This window comes from Euprymna scolopes, chromosome 2 (genome assembly GCF_053919585.1).
Source record: "Euprymna scolopes isolate OS-2025 chromosome 2, ASM5391958v1, whole genome shotgun sequence".
In the NCBI taxonomy this organism is placed as follows: Eukaryota; Metazoa; Mollusca; class Cephalopoda; order Sepiida; family Sepiolidae; genus Euprymna; species Euprymna scolopes.
The window spans coordinates 119088814-119113484 of NC_136483.1; the positions used below are offsets into that span (position 1 = coordinate 119088814).

Sequence of the window (24671 nt, forward strand, 5' to 3'; positions counted from 1 at the left end):
TAGTTATGTCATATTGTGTATGCCATAATTGTTTAGACTTCATAATAGTAAATCAAATGCACCAATCCAAAATGGTAATTAATTTAAAACAAATTTTCCCTAAATGTATCCTTAAGTTGAGACAGGTTTGTAAGTAGCTTTTTAAAATTTGATTCATGGTTGAAAAAATACAATATATTTTTTAGTTCCATCTAAATAATGGACAAATTTTTATATAAACGAGAACAGATATTCTTAAAATGGGTTAGTTTAATCAATCTATATGTTCAGCAACAAAAATTTCAAACTTAAGCATGTAAGATGAAATGGTTATTACAAATTTAAGCATGACAAATCTTTTTTCTAAATTCAATTAAGAGATTCAAAGACATTTAAAAAATTTGCTTTTATGCTTTGGGACTAACAACTTTTGGTAGAGTGTTAATCTTTTGGGTTTTTCTTTTGTATAATTTTGATTATGTGCCTAGAGATATAGAGATACTGAATTTAACTGTCGTTTCAACGCAATCTCTTGCCTCATTTAGTCAACTTGTTCTACACACAGAAGCCAAACTTTCCTGATCAAACAAGATCTGTACTCCTCAACTTGGCCCTGTGCAACTTATTTCTTCAGGGAAGCAATTGTAGTCAGAAGAAGTTACAAGAAAGCAATGACAAAGCTGCATTGTATTCCAGATGTATTACCAGCAGTAGTGGAATTGTTGAGAGAAGTACATGAATTCCAAAGTATTTTGAAACCATTTATGAAATGTACAAAATTGATTTTTATGCCCAGAGTTCAGATATTTTTTCATACATTTTGTACACATAAATGTATGCAAACTTTAAAATAACACTTTCTGAATAAAATTCTTAAAACTGTATGAATATATATATCCAAAAAAACTACAATCTAAAATATATTTTGAAATAAAATTATTGTGGAAAACTAGGTTGAAGGGCACATTATATAGTTTTGGATCATTAGCATACCGTGCAGCTTTTGCAAGGGCCTGATGGTTCCTTCTGAAATATTTTCCTTCCAGTAAACATCCAAATGAGTAGGCAGCCGAGACTCCAAAGGTCAACTGCTGGGGTCAGTTTCACTTTATTGCGTCCTTGATTATACCACACTGCTTCGGGTGCTCGATAACTCGGAGTTTGAATCTGCCCAACATCCTAGGATAGAAAAGCAGAAAAAATGTTTTGTTTAAAATCACTGAAGCCGGTTTATTTTTATAACAAAAAAAACAAGCAAACACGATTGTGACAATATTAACAAAACTTCTATAAAGCAAAAAAAAAGTCATAACTGGTTTTCAAATGCAAATGTAATCATCATGTATTGATAATTGACCTCTTTCTTAACAGCAAGTAAAAGATTCGAGGGAAAACAAATGTCAACATTGGTTACTTAATGCAGCAAAATTTGTTTTTCAGGAAAGAAACACACTGATTGTTCATCACACAAAATGAAACCATAAAAAGTCAATAGTTTTTTACTGTTGTAATAAACAAGATTGAATATCTATAATTAAATATTTTTTAGTTCTGGGACTGAGTTAAAAAATCCATTTCAATTTTTCTAATTCTCCATAACTTGTAATTAAAGAAGTCACCCATCTGTCACTTAGCTTTATTTTTATATATAAATTGCTCTCACCCTTTCTCACAATGTTGATTCAAAATCAGAGGCCCACAGTATTAATGCTGGAGTCCCTCAGGGGTCCATACTGGGCCAAACTCTCTTCCTGATCTACATCAATGATCTCCCAAAACACATACTAAAATCTTTCGTTGACATCTATGCTGATGACACGACTATCTATAGCAACACATCAAAGGCTGTAAATGACAAAGTTCTCTCTAATTCTCTCTCCTCTGATCTTGAGCGTGTGGTACAATGGGGGAAGAGGTGGCTGGTTACTTTTAATGCATCTAAGACCAAGCTCCTATCATCATAAACGCTCTAATCCCCATCTGGCATCAATTGAAATGGATGGCTCTCGTCTAGGAGAGGCTCCATGTTTTGATAAGCTTCTGGGCTTAACCTTTACTCCTGATCTTAAATGGAACACATACATCAAGTCTGTGGCCAAGGTCGCTGGGAAAATGGTGGGATCCTTCTACCGCTCCAGCAGATATCTCACTACTGATGCAATTCTCTATCTATATAAAAGCCAAGTACGTCCAAGTACTGCTGCCACATCTGGGCAGGAGCTGCTAAAAACAGCCTATCCTGCCTTGACAGAGTACAAAATAGACGTCATGGCTAAGTGGGGGATGTCCTTTTCTCTTCCCTGCAACCTCTTTCCCACAGAAGAGACGTTGCGAGCCTATCTTTGTTATATCGTTATTTCCATGGGAAGTGCTCGTCTGAGCTCCATTCTCTGGTCCCCCCTCGCCAATCTTTTTCAAAAAACCCCCAACTAGCTGAAACCACCGTCAATAATTTTCCCCACTCCTTATCTGTGCCTAAATCAAAACGTAGATTCCATGAACAAAGCTTCTTTTTTAGAACTGCACGCTTGTGGAACTCTGTTTCGCTTGCCTGTTTCCCTCCCGACTTCAACCTGGATGTCTTCAAGTCCAACACAAACAAATTCCTGATGAACCGCCCCCTTAAGTAATGACACTTTCTCAATTCTCCAATACTATTACTACACTATCCCATTTATTACTGTACACACAATAACCCTTATCCCTGAGTGGCCTTTGGGCCTTGATAAGTGGTGAACTCCATTAAAAAAAAAAAAAAAAAAACACAAATATCATCAGCATGTCGATGAGGATTTAGAAAATAAGTAACTTTTCTTTTAAGTTTACTTCTTTATTGCTTTATTTTGTCATTTAATTTACCCCATTTTACCATGGATTCATGGAAGTTGCTTCTAATTATTCTAGACATTTCATCAAGTTATTTAAAAACCATGCAGATTTATAGTTAGAAAAAAACAAATGTAGCAAGCACATATTTTTGGTGAAAAAACAAAAACCTGTTCGGATATATTAACATTGATACAAAAGAAAAAATTCTCTTAAAGATTATTCACATTTAAATAGTTAATAGTTTTTTGTGTAAGTTTAAACAAAACAAATCCATGTGTAACCTTTAAATAATAAACATAGTTAATACCCGAAAAAAATGACAGCTGTTTCATACATTCACAATCAACAGATTGCTTAATCATCTAAATGCACGAAACAACTATAACGATATTTAGTTCAAATATTTCTTTGGTCTCTGTTTTTATCGCATCTTAATACTATTATTATAATTATAGAGTTTTATTATAATTTCTATTATCATTTTTAATATTATTAATTTTTTTGCCTTATTCCCGCTAATATCATTAGCATGATCTTCTATATAACAAAATGACTGCAGAAATTCCCCTTGCGACCAAAGTATTGTAGGTTTGCAACAACAGATGCCACATACAACTTCAATACGTCTAAGCCATTAGCCACCATCTTACATAAATTTCAAACACCATTTTAGACACATTAAGTCATTATAATAAAATGCTATATTGCATCTTAGGAGCAACACCATCATAATCGCAACATCATTAGAAGAAGGAGTTCCAATTTTTCCCTCTAAACACTAAGTCCTCCCACCATCACCAGTCGACACTGTACAGAAGTTTACACTGTCCATTTATTCTAGGCTTACATCGCCATTAATTCACTCACACAAACACAGATATAGAATTAACTTTCCCATATTAAAATAAAAAAATAATAAAGTCTCTCTGGAGAAAATCCACTTCCTATGATTGATTGATCGCTAATTCTATTATTCCGGAATTACCTCATTATAAACGAACACTTCAAAACAATACATTATGGCGTTGATTAAATTCATAACCTTTACTGGTTCTATTTCTTTCTTTATATTGCTAACTTTTCTTTTCCTATTTATTTCTGTTTTAGCATTGATTAAATTCATAACCTTTACTGGTTTTACTTCTTCCTTTCTTATTGGCAATTGTTTTTTTCTTTTCTGTTTGAAGTCAATCAAATTCATAAACTTTAATGGTTTTATTTCTTTCTTTTTATTGGCAAATGTTTTCTTTTGTTTTTTTTTTTTTTAATTGCTTTAGCGAAGACATATATTTCAGTCTTTGTATAAAACATTAGTTTTCTGTTTATTTACTCCATACCACTGTCGTTTCACCAATACCACCAAATGCTACTATGCTTTTTTTCCATAAACTTTGCTGCAGTTTGCTGTATAATGTTCACTTACTTTTTTTCTCCTATATATTCATACTTTTCATCTTTACACATTCATTGTATTCTTTTTCGACTTATGCATTTACGTAAGTGAAATGACTTAATCATGTGATTATTTAGAGACCCATTACAATCGTGATAAGGGGTTATTGTTTTGCAACTATTGCATACTTTCATCTAACAAATTAACAAGAAATGCTGTAAAAAAAAACAAACAAACAAACAAAAAAACTTCTCTACATGATGCAATAGTGACCCCCCCTCCCCTCCCCCAAAAAAAGAAAAAACAAATTCACGCATAAATTGCTTAGAAAACAGATATTTGACACCTGGTAACCTGAAAATTATCCTAAAGTTTAATAAATACCGGCAACTTAGTTTGAACAATTCAGCATGTTAGCATACATGCATAAGTAAAAACACATACATAGCGTCTTGAAAGTCTTGATCATCACTTTAAATTAAAACATTAAATACTGGAAGCCTAACAATTTTGCTACAATGAGCTCTAGCAAAAGGTTTAGGAATCATTAGCATTTTAACATGCATTGCTAACTCTTTACTTGTGCACAGGAAACTAACATACAATGTAATCAAACACATGGAACACTCAAAATGTAAACAGCATTGGTTTGAGAATGTAAATATGCATAAAATACTGACATGCTACTACCCCCCACCCCTCCCGTAACTTATCATGTCAACACTTTTTTTTAGAACTGAATAAATACTTGCAAATAAGTCAGAACACAAAAATATTATGCAAGTAGGTTGCAACGTACATTTTATTGGTTATAGAAACATTTATTATATATTTGTTTTCTTACCACTATTACATTTTGTGGAGTTATTAGAGCTACTGTTATAAAAAATTGCTTGTAGTATACAGAGAAGAAAAACACTGGCAGACTTGAAAGATTCTGTCAGCAGTAGACTTTCTTTATAATCAGCCAGTATGTGCAGATTACCGCTCCAAACAAACACTAATTGCCAGTAACCAACATTACTGACAATCACAGACAGTGGTTTCTACTAGCTGCCACTGGAAAAAATACCTGACAATAGAAGCCAGATTATTTAGGCCACGGCTGCCAATGTCCACTAAATTCCAGTTACGGCAGTGACCACTTACAACAACCGTAGTACCATTTGTTTTCAAGGGGAGGCCCTTTAACAATTCTGTTCTGGATCTATCATGCTTCCACCAGGCAATGCCGGTTAATGGATCTAGCTAGTATTCAATAAGTGTTGGGATGTGAACTGAACCATTTGCTTGCTATTGATCCCCACATAAAAAAACTTTTAACAAAAAAATTTTTTTTTTTTTACATTTTAAATATTTGATTTACATTTCTTTCTGCAAACCACTCTTTTCATCCAGCACTTGACAACGGTGGAGAGCAACTCGATATAGCCTTCTGAATTGAGTCCCTTTTTAAAGATGTAGGGCAGAATGTGGGACTTTGTGCAGGCTAGCTATCCGTTTGGTACACCATGCAACAGGTCCTGGCAGTAGTACTTATACTAAAGTATATTTGGTACTTGCGCAGAATTTGAACCAGACATAACTATCTGTCCCCTCGGCTTTGCTTGGAACATGACGTCATATGCTCAAGTTTGTAATTTGACATAAGATGCCAATCAATGCGTGGCAAAAGAGCAGACAATCTTTGAGGAAAATATTGGAAAAAGAAAAAAACAAAATAATAAGACCAGCTGAGAGCTTCTTGACAATTATCTTTTTGAGTTTATGTGGAGACAGAAATTTGGTAATGATTCTTTTGTCTCTATATTAAACAATATATCAGAAAGCTAGTTATGTCTGGTTCAAATATATTTTAACATGTATTTTGCGTCATTAGTGTATAGAAAAAGGACCAAGTGAAATAAACATTAAATCACATTTAGTATAACAAGGATGATACTTATGACTGCTATTATTCCTTCAAGATGACTCTTAAATAATTTTTGAAAAAAATGTAATTGCAATGAAAAAAGGTCTCTTTTTTTCTACATTGTAAACTTGTGAAAAACTGTTTTGGACATGACTTATAAAAATTCTGCAGTAATGAACATCAAACATAGCATTTTACCCTTTTGCTGCAATCTAAATTCATCTTTTGCTTTTCAATGTTAAACACCAAATTAAACTGATAAATGTTGGTTGAAAGAGGACCTTAAAAGAGGCTAAAAAAATTGTAATAGTAAAAATTGAGATACCAACCTGATCACTGACATGAAAACTAAGTCCAAAATCAATGAGTTTCATGCAACTCTTTTGTGCACTCCACATTAAATTGCAAGGTTTCAGGTCACCATGAACAAAGCCACTCTTGTGAATGGCGCTAAGGGCACTGAAGGTTTGAAAAAGAAAAATACTCAGTTGAATAATCAATAACAAATGTTTTTATAAACTATTCACATGTATGCCACATCTACATGACTTGCACATTTATTTAATATCAATTGTTGAAATAATAAAATGCAATAGCATAAAATAAAACCAATCTTATTTTTAATTCAATTTAAAAACGGATTATAAGAATGAAATCCAGTTTCCTTGTAAATAAGTCAGCCATATTCATTTTTTGTTAATAGTTGAAAATGAGAATGAATTACTTTGTGACCATTTGGAAGGAATTTCAAAGCATTTAAACTATTGAATAGAAAGTAATTTCTGACTTTAAAATTCTTAGCAAATCCTCATGTATTAAAAAGCTGAAATTTCCAAAAACTATTTACATTAAATCATTTTATAAACGTTAAAAAATTACCTTAAAATTAGTAATAGCTTTATAACAAATAAAAATTATACAATTAATAATTTAATCATAAATGATACTGCAATAATTACATTTAACTTTTAAAATCTTATTTTAAAAAATAATAATTTGGTATAAAAAAAACAAAACAAAAAAAAGACAGTTGGGAAATGCTGGGTAAATACAGCTAGTTTCTAATTTCAAACTAATCACAAACTATGAACCTTTTCTAAGCACTCACATCTATATATATATATATATATATATATATAAACTACATTGAAAATTTTTAGCAGATGTTTAACCAAAGCAATCCTATTCACAAACATCTTTTTGGAATTTCTAGTTAATGCATTTTATGTTAAACTTGCATAGCAAACTGAATCACACCCACACCAAAAAAAATTTTTTTTTTAAATAATCCAAAAGTTTTCATTATTATATTCGGTTTAATGTCTATTTTACATGTTAGTATATGTTGGATGGTTCTTTGAAACAGATTTCCAAACTCTCTGGCTACGTCTTTATTTATACCTTTTTCTCTCAAATCTATCCATATCACTTCATTCCATGTTTTTCTTGGCCTTCCTTTGCTACCAAACACTCTCAACCATCCATTTTTTCAATGTGACCATACCATCAAAATCTTCTGTTCCGTGCACAGCTCTCTATATCATCCAGATTTAATCTTTCCTTGAAGTAATCAGGTACAAGTCCGTCCTTAAGACTCACATTAACCCCCTATCGTATTATTATATTTCTCTTTGCATGTCTTCAATGGTCAGGTTTCACTTGCATATATCATTAAACTGTATACACATGCCAAATAGACTTTTCCTTTGGTCAACAGTAGTAACAATCTGCTGGTTAGTAACAGCAAAAAGTGTTATACAGTTGATTATATTTGGAACCAGAAAATAGCATTTGAAAACGGAACAGATTTGGATTGAAAGTTTCAATAATGATTTATAGTTTTATAAGGTTTATTTCTTTATTGTTTGACTATTAAAAAGGTTTGTCCTGAAATCTTTAACCTGCGAGTTTGAGATGTGCATTCTTCAATCACTGTGAATGGCGATTCTTTCATTATCTCTTTAAGTGAAATAGATTAAGTTTTTATTTCACAGCATCCCCTTGCTCTGTTTAAAATCGATTTGATTTTAAAATTAAATAACAAATCAAATAATGTGTAAAATTAAATTCTCACGCTTCCAAACCCAAAATGGCTTGATATATTGTGATCCCTCAGCCACCATTTACAGGTGCTAGCAATAACACATTATTAAATTCACATTATTTAACACAAGTGGATAACAATATAAATCAGATCAACACACCAGTTCTGTCAAATCACAAAAGTTAAGCTATGTTATGTAAATGGGAATACAAGGTTATTTCCTTAATTGAACCAAGTTTTTTTATAGGCTGGATGTCCTTCTTAATGTCAACCCAGTGATCTGATGGGGATAAGCATTTTTATTGAGATATTATCTCTAGGCGATTGCTCACTTCTTTTGGGGTTTCTTTAAAAATTGTTTTTCCAGAATTATTTTTTAAAGTTGGAATTAGAACCTCGTTCTGTACTTTGTCACTTACAGCAGGGTTCAGCTTTTGTTGAAAATATATGAAGGAGGAATTATGAACTTGTTTGAGACAGGGATTCACAATAAGTATACTCATACCAAGTACAGTTTTGAGCCATTACTAGTTTCAATATATGTGATCAAGCAAACACTTCACCCAGGTATATAAAATGCATATCAGTTTTGCATGGAGATATCACATCCTGTCACAGAGAGAGGGGTGTTAAAATCGTTCATTCCACTTAACACTATAAAATGGAGGTTAAGCAACAATAGTATTAGCCTCATTTTAAAGAAAAATAAATTTTTAAAAAATATACTTACACGAGGACATCTTTTGTAAACATTTGGATCATGCAAAGTGAGAAGCCATGACCTTCTGTCATTAATGCTATTTGGTAAAGGTTAAATTCAAGTAGTTCTTCAATTAGAATACTATGGCTTCCAACTTGAAAACTATCTGTCACTTGAACTATAAGCAGAAAAAAGATTTTTCAAATTAACATTTCTAAAAACTCACAAAATCGATATGATGAATAGATATGAAAGTGAAAGGATCTATACAAATGAGGAACACGAATGGATATTAAGATGTGTAGATCTGTTTATCAATTTAAATATTTTCAACTTATAACCGACAGACTAAGGGAAAAAGCCCTTTTTGGGAATTCAAGCAGACATCTTTAAACAATTACCTTTCTAAGAGGATTGGTCTACTTTTTATTTTCATGATCTTACATATGCATACCACAGCTTACATTATACATCACAATATAAGATATATTCAAAGAAACTCAAGGAATATATATTTCTAAAATTTAAGTGTTTTTTCTTCAAAATTTATTAAAATAAGTGTGTTACAATTTTTATTGGAGAGTTTGTGATATTTATTTATATCAAAATATTAATTATGATTTCAGAGCAGTCTTTGTATTCTTGTGATAGTGAACAAACAAGGATATCCATCAGGAGGTCATGGTTCAATTCTTAGTAGAGTCATATTAATGATTCAAAAAGGTAACACTTGATGCTTCCTTGCTAAACACTCAACAATATAAAAGGGTAAGTGGAGCAATTCAGGGGGAAAAAAAATGGCACCTTCCTCTCTGTAATAGCTAATAAAAAGAGTCTTCGGGTCACCTTCAACTATGGTCGATGAGGTATTTTTATAATGTAGGTGATAATTCAAATAATCTTGAGGTGTCCAAGTATCTCTAGAAGAGATTTTGTCTATCAATCAAGCTTCATCACCATATTCGGTGAGAGGTGGGAGTGGTCTAGTGGTTAATAACATGGACTGACAACCTGGTTGTCCCAAGTTCAAATCCAGTTCGTTCCACACAAAAAACAAAAGAAATAACCTTTCACATAGGATGTTGGCAACCATCATGTGGTCCCTCCCGTAATCCCCAATGTCTTTCTAGAATTCTGACTAGAAAAATATCGGAGAAACCAATGCTAACAGAATCTTTGGATTCATACAACATGATGATCATCATATTCAAGTTAACGTCTGTTTTACATGCTGATATGTGTTGGACAACTTTAAGAAATTGACTTCCAAACTAGCCTATTTCTGGCTAATTATTTTTTTATCCCTCTTTCTCTCAAGTTCATATTTTTCCAGTATGAACTGGACTTGCTACCTAACTGTTCTACATCTACTGACCAAAGAACTTTCATCCATTCTTTCAATGTGGTTATAACTATCAAAATCTCCTGTTTATTGCAAATCTCTCTATACTGTTGAGATTTAATCTTTTTGAGGTCATACGGTCTAAGCCAATCTTTAAGGCTTACATTATGCATTCATCATATCTTATATCAGGCTTAAGTTTAAAATAGCATTTTCATAGTTAAATTGCAAATTGAATGAATGTATTTTATTTTAGAAGTCTATACATCTCTATAAAAGCTTCTGTTGGTGCATTAGTCATGCTTTAGTTTGAAATCGCATTTTCATTGCTAAATGTATAGAAAGAACACATCTTAATATCTATAGCTGGTTTATTATTATTTCTCTAAAAAGACTAAAAACTCAGGAAATAAATCAGAACTTAAAATTTTTAAGCTTAAATGGTTTTTTTTTTTTCTGATTTGTCATAGGAATTTGCAGTGAGATGGAGAATAATAAAAGACTAGAAAGAATACCTTTGGTTTACAAAAAAAAAAAGAAGAAGCGATAACAACAAACTGTGAGAAGGCACTTAAATAGTTTTGAGCTTAATGAAAGAAAGTCTGATAGACCAGTTCATCCAGTGAGAGAAGCAATTTTACAGCAGAGTTTTTAAAAAATGATGGTTAACAACTCTGAAGAAACCTCACCAAGTTGAAGGCAGTGAACTTGTTCTTTAAACACAATTTGCAGAATAAGGCGTTCCCTTCGTTGTGCCCCTTCATATTGCAAACCTTTCTTGTAGACCTTCACAGCTACCTGCAGATATACAAGATTCAGTTAATATTAGGTGACAAACAGGAAAATGGCTTAAACAAAGAAATTTAAATAACACAAGACTCATTGGGCCAACATTTGTACAGTGTATATTAAGTAAATGAAATGACAAATAAAAGTAAATACGTTCAACAGTGGCAATGTTTTAAACCATAACAGAATCAATTCCATTCCTCTCACTCACCACCTACCTATCATTTACTTTTCCTCTTAACATCTAAAATTTTCACATACAAATAAGCATTTGTGGTTTTAGTATCATATAGATAATAGAAATGTATGTAACATTATATATATTAATATATATATATATATAATGTTACTTCCGGAACAAATAGTTCACAATATTGAACTTCATTCATCATCATTAAATGGAAATATAGGGGTTCCCTACGCTGCAAATTTTCACTTGTTTTTTTCCTTTTATGCTGTCGTCAAAAGATACTTTTTCTTGTTTACATTGACACACTTTCTATTCAGTTTAATAGCCACTCTCTGCTTCAAGTGAAATAATGATACAAACTTAGTATTAGGAGCTGATATATTTTCCATTATGATTATAATCTCGTGTTTGTTGGTGTGATTCAAACTATAATGAAACTAGTTTTTTTTTTTCATTGTTTGATCATCAAAGAAAGCACTTCAATTTTTGCTCTCATGCCCATGTGTCATCCATTGATAAATAAATTCTCCTTGTTTCTTACTCTGCATACTTGTATCATATTTCAAAGTTCAATCTCATACTGTTTGTTATACACTTATATCAGTCTGGTATAAGACCGGCCACAAACTTTGAGTACTCATAAGTTTCATCACAATTCCTGACCAAGAAAGGGAAGTGATGGTGGTGATTAAAGTCCCAAAAACGTATGCCTCAGACATTAGGATTGCACAAAATAATGAGGAATTATGGCAAGATTTGAAGGTATGACATGAAACAAGAATTTAAGAGATGATCAAGTAATTGGATAGAAGGGAGGAAAGTTCAGTGTTATTATTGGGTAGATTTACTGAAAATGGCATTGCAAAAAGTGAACTTGTGTGCCACATTCAAGATTTATCGAGACTATTGCATTACTCCCATCAGCTATTGATTAAATATTAAGGTAGAGGAGACCAACATTTTGGTAGGCAATTAGTCTAGAAGGAAGCTCCAACCTAATGTTAGAAAACGAATGGGCTATAATACCTACAATAATGGTACTGGTTAACTTTGTTGAAGTATCCCACCTCTCGAATCTAAAGTAGAGGTGGTCTGAATACAAAATAGGCAGTTCTTTCATTTGAGACCAGACACATTCACCATTAATTGCTAGTGTAATGCATTTATGTTATTATCCTTGATGCCATATTGCTTTTTGGTCTTTTCACTAGTAGAGTCCAGTTGAAGCTATTTGTACAGTTATCTAAGTATTTGTACAGTTATCTAAGTATTTGTACAGTTATCTAAGTAGCTTTTTGTTACCAGTACACCATTTTACTTGTACAATTTGCATCATTGCTACCAGAACCTTTGAAACTACTTCTAAGTAATTTGGTGTTTCATGTTGTAATTGGCACACTCATTGCTATATTTAACTCAAGTGACTAGTTGAGTCACAATATTGTCATGACTCCATCAAATCTCTAGTGTTACTAGATCTGGGATGGCACTATTTTTCAAGTCATTAACTCATGTGAACTAATTGCTGCTTATAAATGGAGAGCTATATTTTTGATAACAACATCTATGACCAGGTATGTCTATCAATGTGAGACATACTATGCTCCAAAGTAGTCATTATTTACTTAGTGGAAAGAGTGGATCAAGTTTTCTATAATGCACAATCAATTTGAAACATCTTCCTATGTGGAAGGTCATTTGACAATTTGAAACTCATCATAAACAATCACATTTTCTTACTGCCCACTTCAAGGATTGAACCTACAATAAAAATAGAAACCAAAGTTTTATTGCTGTTAGGGTTGCCATCTGGTTAGAAATGTAGTAGATCACAAACTTCATTTCAACAAAAGAAACATTCAGCTAACCATGTCATATCATATTCCCATCACTTTTCATTCCGTTCTGATCATAGCCACATAGCCATTACTGAAGGCTCATATGTATGTAATAATGGCTTCACTCAACATTAAACTTGACATTGCATCACATCCAGCACTCCTGATTGAATGGCGGGATAGAGGCAGGTAAATAAGAGTTTTCTAATAAATATCATTGGCAGTCTAATTCATCACTCAGAGTTCTGTCAGATGGAGAGTTATTGTTGATAGTATTGCCTTCTCTGGAAACAAGTTTTTATATTGATAACATCCTACTTAGTGTCAGTTCAGATAGTGCAGAGCATAGAAATACAATTATATAATTGTAAACTAAGTTGGCAAAGTTATATTTCCACTCTAAAGTGACACACAAGAACGACATTTACAAACATACAATCCTACTACTCTGTCAGCAAATATAATGCATATATTAAAGAAAAGTTAAAAGCAAAAAACAAGAATTATATAATTTTTTTTTTTTAATTATAAATATTTACAGTTTGGTTTCTGTCTATGGCCATCTTCAGATAGTTCCTGAAAAGGCCAGAGTGTATAGAGAAATGATGTGAATTGACAACCAAAATAATTAGCATGTAATGTATGTATGAGCGTTTCCTTATGTCAGATTGGGATTGGTGCAACAACTTTAAAAACACAATACGATCATAGACGTCACAAAAGTAGATTTTTAAAAAAATCAGGTGATCATATACTGGTGTAAAAAAAAAAAAAAAAAAAAAGAAAGAAAGAAAAAAAAAGAAATAAAAAAATTAGAATCTGCTTCTTTTCTCAAACTCCAAACAGAACGGACATCAAAATTTGTACTTTCTAGATTTCACCTTGCTTTGGGCACACATCAACAAAAACACTTGAAGAAAATAAAAGGACATAGGTTTATTGTTGTAATTAAATCCAGAGAGCTTATAGTTAAAATGAGGACAATACTTCAAAAGAAATAAGCAAGAAGAAATGAGCAATTTAATTCAACTGATTTGCACATTTCTGCTTGTAAATAATGTAATAAATTCTTACCTCATAGTCTTCGTCAAGAAGAACAGCTTTGAAGACGTCGCAGCATTTGCCACGCCCGAGCAACTGTTTCAGTTTCCATCTTTGTCCTTGTGAGCCACTGATAATGGCACCCGTATCTATCGAAGACATTGGATGTTGCAGCCGTGTTGGAAGAACCGCCGTCCACCAAACTGAAAAGAACAAATAAATTTCATCTTTTTCAAAGAAATCAGTTCTCTTCTTTGTTAACTATTTTTACAATTTTTTCTAATTTTAAAGAATATTAAAATTACTTGAGATAATATATTTCTAGAGTTTTTAAAGAATATTAAAATTACTTGAGATAATATATTTCTAGAGTTAAAAGCAGATTGAGTTCATAGATAGGATTGATAATTTTTGTTGCTGGATACAACAGTTAAAAGTGGATTTATTGAGTGGATGAATGGAGTTGGCCGATGAAAACAAACAGCATACAAAAGTGGATCAAGTTTTCTATAATGCACAATCAATTTGAAACATCTTCCTATGTGGAAGATCATTTGACAATTTGAAATTCATCATAAACAACCACATTTTCTTACTGCCCAGTTAAAGGATTGAACCTACAATAAAAATAGAAATCAAAGTTTTATTGCTGTTAGGGTTGCCATCTGGTTAGAAATGTAGCAGATCACAAACTCAATGTAAGTTTATTGTATTTCAACAAAAGAAGAAACATTTAGCTACCCATGTCATATCTTAAAACTGTTCAATAACTACTGTTTATGTTGCATCCTTTGCTGACAATGGTTCATCTCAAATGCTGTTTGTTCTCGCTGTAACATATCCTCTTTGCAGCAAACGCTTCTCTTGAGGCATCTTCGCTCGTTCGAACACACTCTTCGTTGTCACACAGATGATTTCATCCACAAAACCATGTAAAAGTACAGGATGGATGTATAGTTAAATAAGTTTTCATATTTAAATTGCTGTTGTTTTTTTTTTAATATGTGAATAGATTTCAATTATTTGTATATGAGAGAAGCATAAGATCACATTGTCTATTGCCAGAGTTTGAGAGCCAAACAATATTGATAGGCACCATTAAAGTAATATATAATATTACAACAGCTAAGAGGAGATGAATGATTGGCCTAATAGATAAAAATTTTCTATGATCAGTCTAATACAGACGAAGAGAACAGAAGAAGAAACTTAAAAAGCTTTTCAAAACCAACTTGAAAAAATGCAACATTAACACATAAGACACCAGGCTTGAGAAAGCATCATGGATGCAGGACGTATCAACTTTTAAAGCCGACTGCTGTGTGGTCTTCAAGGAGGAAAGCAAAAGGGAGGAAAAAGAACAACAATGCTCTTGAGCCAATCTTCCCACTGTAATAACCGGTTCTTATTGCAAAAGTATATGTCAGGCTAGAATCAAGCCTTGCATCCACCAAGGCATATCACTAGAATCAGATTAATATGACCAATGAGGGAGCAGTCATGATGATAATATCTGATCTTATGTGTTCATTTGCAAACTAATATAGCAACTTGTGTTCAACTAACTGTATACAATGAATTATGAACAACAAATGTGTTTCAGCATTAAATAACCAAAAAGGTGTTGATTTGCCATAAAAACAAAACCAAAACCTCTCAAATTCTCTGTCCACCAATATTTGTGCAAGGAAGCTACAAAATATTGTGTAAATTTTTTAATTAATTATTTAGCATAATATCTACAGATTTTTATAAACTTCAACTTTGAAAAATATTTTTAACTAAAAATCAGACAAAAAGAACACCTTGCCCAGGGGTGTTTGAGGCAGTTTAATGTTGTGCCAAGCATAAGTTGCATTAAGTTATAGATGAAATCCTCACTTTGAATCAGAATGGAACTGAGAGTAATGGCAACTAAGTTTTCACACTTCCAAAAGTTTCCAAATAAGAGCCCGACTACTGGATGCAGTTTTGTATGATATTCAAATCCCTTTAATATAGAATGTGTACAACAAATTTAATTAAAGTACATTGAAGAAAGATTGTCAGTTTCTCTTTATAATAGGAATAGGACATACACTCACTATTTCAACTTAAATGCCTATTTAAAGTACATGTCCTGTCACCATAAGACATACAAAATATTTTGCAGGACTGTGGCATCTCTCTGCTTCCTCCTACTTGCTTTTAGTATATAGAAACAGTTTATCTTTTTATTAATTATATAAACACCTGCTTCACTTGTGTTTCATTATTTTTAATCATTTTACAAGTCTTTATAACAATTTGAATATAAAGATTGTTTAAATTGTCAAATCGTACGCATGCTATACAAAGATAATGACGCTAACAATTTCAAATTTTTTTCCCTTTTTTAACATTTATCATTTGTGTTTATTAAATGGATTAAATTTAAGTTGCTATTACAACACCAAACTGTGAAACATACAACCTATTACCATAAAAATGTTATAGATTAATCGCTTCATAGATAAATAGTTTAGTTTTAGTTTAGAGGCACAAAAGAAAAAAAAACATAATATTCAACTTTAGCACATAAATTTTAATCCTAGCCAGAAATTTTTATATCTGCCAATTTATAAATGTCAAAATCATTTTCCAATGCTGAAGTCACATATGTCTTGTTGAATTTTTTTTTTTTTTTTTTTGCTGTTAATGTTTTTCTTTTTGTTACAGTTGAAGATTTGGAAGTGATTTCAAAATACTTAAATTGATAGATAGAAGCTAATTTTTAGGTAGAACAAAAGATTATCAATCAAGGTCATTTATGTTCCTAGAACAAAGAATTTCTCAGTTCTAGAAGAGTGGCCAAAATGTGGCCTCAAATCCTGCAGATAACAGACTTCTTTTAACAGTAATACATAGTAAATAATCAGTATTTTTTCTTAGTTTTATTTTAAATTCATAAAAAATTTTTCTTTAAAATTTGGGGTGTCCCCAAGATGTTGGTGACCAAAGCAAATGCAGGGGTTATGTTGAAAAGTCATGTTACGAAAACGGCTCAAACACACGGCTATTGTGAACAACGCCAATGATTTTTTAATTTGTAGTTTAAGACAGCAGAATCAAATTAACACTAATGAATACTACTGAATTGCAAAAATATTCCAATGAACATTTCACAGCATTTTTCCACAGTTTGAGTCCAATTACTGGAATAGCAAACTCCCACTATATTCAACTTATTGACACCAAATATATCACCAAAAAATATTCTTCTCAGGTTGAACAAAATGATCATGATGAAAATGAAGCAGAAGAAAAAAATAACAATGGAGACAATACCTATAGAACATTGATATCAGGGCTCTACAGACAAACTTATCTTTAGTTGACCTTTGACAACTAAATATTTTCGTTTACTATCCAAACTCACATGATTTTTAGAATATGGCATGTTCATTCTGTGACGAGTATGTACATCATAAAAATTTTTCTGCATTTTTTTTTGATAAGTGTAATTCTAAATATACAACAAATTTTATGTTGATACTTGAAGGTATAAACATTCTAATTTCTTCAGATTTTTTTTAAACAGCCTTCATTAAAAAAAAATAAAAAAAGTATATTGTTCTATTAAACATTTATTGTTTAAATAATTTAACTGTTCGTTTATAAAAAAAAAAAAAAGTTGAAAAGATTTTTCACTCAGTCGTGAGCTTTGGAAGCTTGTCAGTGTCGCCAAAAGATAAACGTTTCATTATTTCTAGTCGCCACTTTGAAAAATCACTCACAAATGCGACTGTTTTACTCGCAATGTAGAGCCCTGGATAAGGATTTTTCTGGAAAAATACCAATATTGGTTTATTGAAATTGTGCTAAGAAGCATGTGAAAGTGGATTTTTTTTCAGCAGTTAACTTAATCCAAAAATTGATAGCAAAGATGAGTTATGTTATAACCTTTTTCCAATCTCACCCAGCACTGTTTGAAATTGGATAACACAGAATTCAACATAATTATGAACCAAAACTTGACTATTCAAAGACTGATATCCTAAATTTGTTATATTTCACTTAATTTTTTGATTCATCAAGAAGTTCTATTGTAAGTTTTAGAAAAAAACATAGCACAGTTAATTGAAACTACTTAAATTCAAATACTTTCAATGAATTATCTACCCTGTCACACAAGTCACAAAAATATGTTAGACTTATTTAATAGCATAAACAAAAAATAAGAATATCTGTTTTAATCATTTTGTATTTCTAACTCCCAGAGTAAGTTTCAACTTTTTTAAAATCACTAACTTACTAGGAAATGAACTTGTTTATACTAGGGTTGAAATATCCTTATTTCTAATTACACAAGTCACAAGTAAAAATAATCTCTTATATAAAGAGGCTACAATTTAATCTGCATCTTTGTTACAATTTTTCATCTTTGTTACAATTTCTTGAAAGCTTTAAAACTACAACCCATTTTTTCTATATCAGTAATTAGGAATTTTTTTAAATGGAAAATTTCTTCAAATCTCATGTAACACTGGAGCTGCTCAACATGTTCTGAAAATATATTTAAAGCAGAGACGAAACAAACCAGATCACTAAGGATCTTGAAGAATATGTAGAACTTCTTGCTAAATGCTATGCAGGCATTTTAACCATTGAAAACAAAAACATAGCATTTCCATCATTTCTAACATCAAATTCAATAACAATTATGGAATTTACACCAGCAATGCTGCGACTTCACATTAAAAATACTGTCTTCTTTGGTCTTACATACCTACTTCTCAAACATGGTACTTTTTCACTAACTTCCTGTTTTCTTTCAGTGGAAACTGCTAGTGTCATTTCCTTGTTCAAGAAAAACGTATACCAAGAAAGAAGTATACCACCACTTGTTCAAAAATCAATCCTACTAGCTGTATCATCAAACTGATGGAATTAGTTATCTGAGAAACATTCTGGAACTCCTGGAGCTCTCGTAGTCTTTTATGGTCTTCACAATTTGGACTTATCCCTAGGTCCATTTGCTGTGATCAGCTTATCAGGTTTCTTGAGGTGAACCACTAACTCATGGTTGGATGTCATTTACCTGTTTCAAATCCTTCATTCTCAGTCAAAAAATAGTAGTCAATATACAAGTGTCTTATGAATTTCAATATTAACTTACTATAAATTGCCAATTTTAATAGATTTTTTTTTTATTACTACTAAACAACAAGAATTTTTAATATAAGCTGTTCAAAGCAAATTGTGAAACCACTTGATGCAAGTAGCTAAGAAGAATGAAAGATGATTATTACAAAAACAAAGAGATGCTGATTGGCTTTAAATCTTGAAAAGACCAAAGCTATAAATAGGATAGAAAACAGTCAATAGGAACATAGTTCCACAAGCCTGCAGTTCTTGGAAAGAAGCTGCTGGAATAGGAAGCTGTATCACTATGTTTGAGTTATTTTATTTCGTCATCTTCCACTTCCTCCCCCTCTCCTTCTGAAATGAATGACAGTCGAATCACACATGTGCAGTACCATTTTTGCATCGGCCGCCATGACGTTCGTCTTTGTCACAATGTCTACAATTCCAATGAGGTATCAAAACAAATGAATTAATGAAACCACTAGACCAAATCAAATGAGTCACAATAAAGGAAGCAAGTAATCGAGCAGACAATTCTGAAGAACACATGCCATAATAGTATGTATAAAAAAGACAGACTAGCAACATCACATCTGTGAGAGGGAAGTTGCAGAAAAGAAAGGTTGGGAGTCAATCAAATTACGTTTCTGGTAGATTTGTACAGATAGAGAATAGCCTCAAATGTGAGAAAGTGTTTAGAGCGCTAGAGAGAACCAACTTTACAAACAGAAAGAGCAACGGATCGGATATATGAACTCCAAGAAAGATTTGGAAGTTTCAAGGCTCTCAGGAGGAAAAGGGACACACCTACAATTGAAAGCAGAGTCTTAAAAGAATTAACCAAAACAAGTTATTTTGTACCCCAATTTCAGCAAGTTACCAGGTTGAACAGACCTAAGGTAAATACCCACTTAATTTTATTTATCTTAATCTCTACTTGAAATAAAATGTCTGGCCCCTTATTACTTTACTCACAACCAACAATTACGGTAACTTAATATTTATATATCTTTTATTAAATATTATTGCAAATGTCATAACTGAGTAGGTAAAACAAAATATTTTTTAAACTAATTTCCCGATTGTTTTTTCTGTAAAAACAATGTCATCACTCCTTACAAGACACATGATTTAAAGTGGAGAAAGTTCATCTGGCACAAAAAGGCACTAGATTAAGAATAAAAATTAAAATTGCCCCACTCATGACCATGGAGGAAACACAACAGACATTACACTTTGATGATAGTGTGTAGTTTTTAGTTACGTTGTAGAAACATGCAAAATGAATGGCTGTTCCCCAAAATTCAGGAAATCAACACCAATTTTAATGTATTATTTTGTGTAAACAAAAACACTGTTACTAAAGTTATATCTCAAAGGACTAACATATGTGTTCATATGCAAGTTATCTACTTAGGTAGTAATGACATATAAATAATATAAAGTTCTCTTTTAGATAGCTCAATAGTGCGATATTAGAGTTATATTTTCTTAAAGATACCAGATTAGAAGGAACTCAAGTATTCATTTATTTTCAAAATGTTGCTCTTTTATTGGTAGCACCTTGTGTACAATTGCTTCAGCTCCTGTATTGGCATAATGGCATATAACTATATAATAGTTCATGAATTGTAATTTTGCACAACTGGGCTTCATCAGCGCATAGAAAAACAAATTTGTCAAGAGTTTCATAACTCACGAATCAGGACCTTTCTTACTAACACAGCAGGTATTTATTTTCTTTTTTTTTTATCTACAATATTTATATAATGCGTCAGACTTCATGCGCATTTTAAATTAAAACACACTTGCCTTACAATATTCCCTCGACCTCTATACTAGTAGGTAGTCAGCATTAATTTTCTTGCTTTTACACATGCTCCATTTTTTTCCCCCCAAACTTAGATATAAGAGTTGAATAATTGTAAGAAAATCTTTTTCAACTACTTTAGTAAAATAGTTACCTCCTTTAAAACTGAATTGCCTGTTCGTTTACTAACAAATCTAAGTTTGCTTCTTTTTTTAATTAAATTCTTACTTCAGTATCTTAAGACTATCTTTGAAATAGTTCCAGAAAACTAATGTTTCAAGGGATTTTTACATTCAAATTCAATTTTTAGCTGCTGTGATAATTTTTTTTCATATATAAAAATACATTTCTTTTCATTTAGAGATTAACTAGCTTTTTCAAACGCAATAAAAAATTAAACGGAAACTGATAAAAAAAAATATAAGCTCCTTTTCATAACCATGGTCTGTATAAACTACAAACATTTTTGCACGTACCTATGTTTTACAAAACCTACTTTTCCACACAAAATTAAGACCAAAAAGAGGAAATTCCAAATACTCGAGTAATAATTACTTTTGTCCCCAAGAGCATAGTGATCCCCCTCTATCTTAACTGGATTGATATTTATTTGCTGCCCACCACAACAAGATGTGTTCAAGCCAGTTCCCCTAAAGGAGGGGCAATCTGGCCTAACAAAAATTTCCTAAGCACTCCCAACATTCCCCAGTAGGAACGCCTCAGGCAACAAGCAATAAACTTGCCCACCCGAAAGCCGGATGGTATACCTCAGTCTGACAGGTAGTGAGCCAGTTCCTGGCTCTTCACCTGTAGGGCTAATTGTCAAGAATTTCTACCCAGGTCTCCATGCAACCTAAGCAGCAAGAAGACAAATAGTTGCTCCCTCCCATCAAAAACTGACCACGTGTTTAACTTTGGCCTCATCATGTAAATAAAGGCTGGTCAATAATAATAATTGTGTTTTAGGGGTGAAAAACACACCTTTTGGCTAATTTTTATTTTTCTCCTAAAATTCAAGGCATCAGTCGGGGGACCATATAAGTTTTTGGCTCGTTTTCCTATATATTTCTGCTAATGAGTATTAATAAGCCCGATTAAAGCTTTTTTTTTTTTCAAATAAAAAAGAATAGTGCATTATGCACCATTGCTTATACAGTCACTACTGTATATGCACATACGATTTTTTTCTTTCCAAAATTCTATAAAAGTTGTATTCAATAATAACCATAAACAAACACTATATTTGTACCTGTGTATTTTTATTATAACAAAAAGTGTGTGAAAAAAAATTCCATAAATAAATCATACCAAAGGCAAGATAGGTTTTAGGTTTTAACATATTTTCATTAAAGCGTTTTCTTTCTTTTTTTTATGGCTGACCAATGACCATAAGCCCCGCCAAGGACTCTTGATAATCACAAAAAATCGAAAATTAGAAATACTGGTAGAAACATCCGATAAATATCACGAATCATGCGAAAATGTAATGTTCTACCATTTAATGTTCGATTTTTGAGCGATTATCAAGAGTCTTTGCGCAACCATTTTTTTTTTTTTGACAGTATAGACATTAGGTTTGTTTTGAACAAAAACAAAAAAATAAACGTTTCAAAATAAGTTCAAACATAAATAAACTTATCCCTTAAGCATGTTGTTTGTTGCTATTTTTTCACCCCCTCTTTTTTATTCTGTCAGTTATAATCTATATATCTATAAAAGTGAACTTGTCTGTGTGTCTGTGTATATTTCCCTACGCAATAACTGTTAATTTTAAGTCTACAGACTCGAAATTTGATATACAGGGTACTGAGATTTGGGAAAACATTTGTAATCCGTTTTCGGACAGAAATTTGGCTGTTAAGGGGTCAAAGTTCAACGATTTGACCTTTGAGAACTCTACCAAACTCCTCCGCTAATTTTGGGTCTAAACAGTAAACACTTGAAATATTAGATATAGGTTCCTTGGACATGGATCTAACTTAATAACTTGATTTGAGCTCCAAACAATAAATGTTAAGGGGTCATAATAGGGGTCAAAATTTAAAAAAAAATTAACCGCTTTTCTTTTTCTTTTCTTTTTTTTTTGCTCAACATACACCTCCAAACACCCGGGCAACGTCGAGCTGAAATGCTAATATTAAAAAAACACAAAAAAAAAAAAAAAAAAAACTTATTAACAAACAAATGTTGAGTTATCTTCTCTTGACTCATCAAAATTGTGTCTTTTACCATTTAAAAATTTAAAAATACAAAATACTTATTTTTAAAGTTGGAATAATCATTCTTTATAACTATTTGAGTTTGTACACCATAAAATTACATTGTTTGATTATGACTGGAAATAATAACTACTGTAGATGCAACGTTATCCGTACGCATCCAGTAAGCAGAAGCACGGACTTAAACGATTCTTGACATAAAAATGACATTTCAAAACTATCTCATAAGAACTGAGAGATTCGCTTCTTTTTTGTTTTTAACTCATTTTCTACTGCGTCTAAAATAGTGTTATTTTTATATATACGTTTTTAAAAAAATCGAGAGTAAATTTGATATTCGATGAGAATCGTCACTGTTTTACGATTAGGTCATCAACTGTATTGTTGTTGTCATCGTCTATGATGCCAGAAAAAATAAAAATAAATTAAATTAAATAAAGTTTCATTTCTACTTTATCCTTTTATACTTGTGTAGTTTACGGATCGTGCTATATTTTAAATAAAATTTTGTAAGTTAAATTCAATTTTTACGGTATCTTTCGTTTATTAAATTGCGAGGTGAAGGTACAGAATAGTTAACACAGCCCTCCCTCTCCCCATACTAAGAATGACTTTCTAAATAACATTTCAGCAAGGTTTGTAAACTGTAAAAGTACTTGCCTTTTATAGTTAAGAATGTTTATGTATTTTAATACAGAAAATAACGTTTTTATAGTGATATTATTTGTGCGTGCGTGTGTGTGCGTGCGCGCGCGCGCAATGGAAAGGATAAGATTAAATAGGGGGTGGTTCCATGCAATAAAAAAAATAAAAATGTAAAAAAAAGTATCTAGGGTGGGGGTAATAACTGGCCTGGACACCAGGAGTAGATGAAGATGACAAAGAAGATTAGTCATTTACTCTCATTTAAAAAAAATTATAATTTATATTATTCAATAAACTTGAAACATTGTTATTAACACATTTTATCAAGAAAAAACATTTAATTAACCTTCTACAGAAAGATTAACTAAAAACAGCTAAAAAGTTTTTTAAAAATAAAGTGCTAACTTTTTTTGATCTAGTAATTTTTTTTCTTTTTTACACTCGCATTCGTTGAGTTTTTATTTTCCAGGTTATTTTATTTTTACGTTGTCATGAGAAATAATGGAAAAGGATAAACGAGTAGTAATTATTCTAAGATGTTCTAAATATAAATAAAATGATTGCATGACACAAGAGAAATAAAATGATGACATTGCACAAGATAAACAGTGACTAACGTACATTTATCGCCATAGAATTACATGTGTGTTTGAATGGATTGTGGTTAAACAAAATATAGAAACATTGACAGAAAGAAATTAATAATCGATATTTTTTTAATCGACTATCTTTACTACTTTTTCTGGGGGGGGTTAAGGGACAACAAAAATGTTTCTTTTACGGTAATAAAAGAGGCTTTGGAAAACAAGAAATTATTTTTAAATATTTTTTTAA

At 31.7% G+C, this 24671-nt stretch overlaps 1 protein-coding gene across 1 annotated transcript in view; it reads right to left on the reverse strand.

Moving 5' to 3' along the window:
- LOC145294946 (serine/threonine-protein kinase Kist-like) overlaps positions 1-24671 on the reverse strand; it is a 50246-nt gene that overhangs the window by 23902 nt on the left and 1673 nt on the right. Inside the window, exons 2-6 of the mRNA XM_080141424.1 lie at positions 14091-14260; positions 10889-10997; positions 8888-9035; positions 6443-6572; positions 973-1158 (exon numbers count right to left, since the gene is read on the reverse strand). Of these exons, the coding sequence (XP_079997550.1) occupies positions 973-1158; positions 6443-6572; positions 8888-9035; positions 10889-10997; positions 14091-14219 (702 nt within the window). The 5' untranslated portion in view covers positions 14220-14260. The remainder of the gene's footprint in view (positions 1-972; positions 1159-6442; positions 6573-8887; positions 9036-10888; positions 10998-14090; positions 14261-24671) is intronic.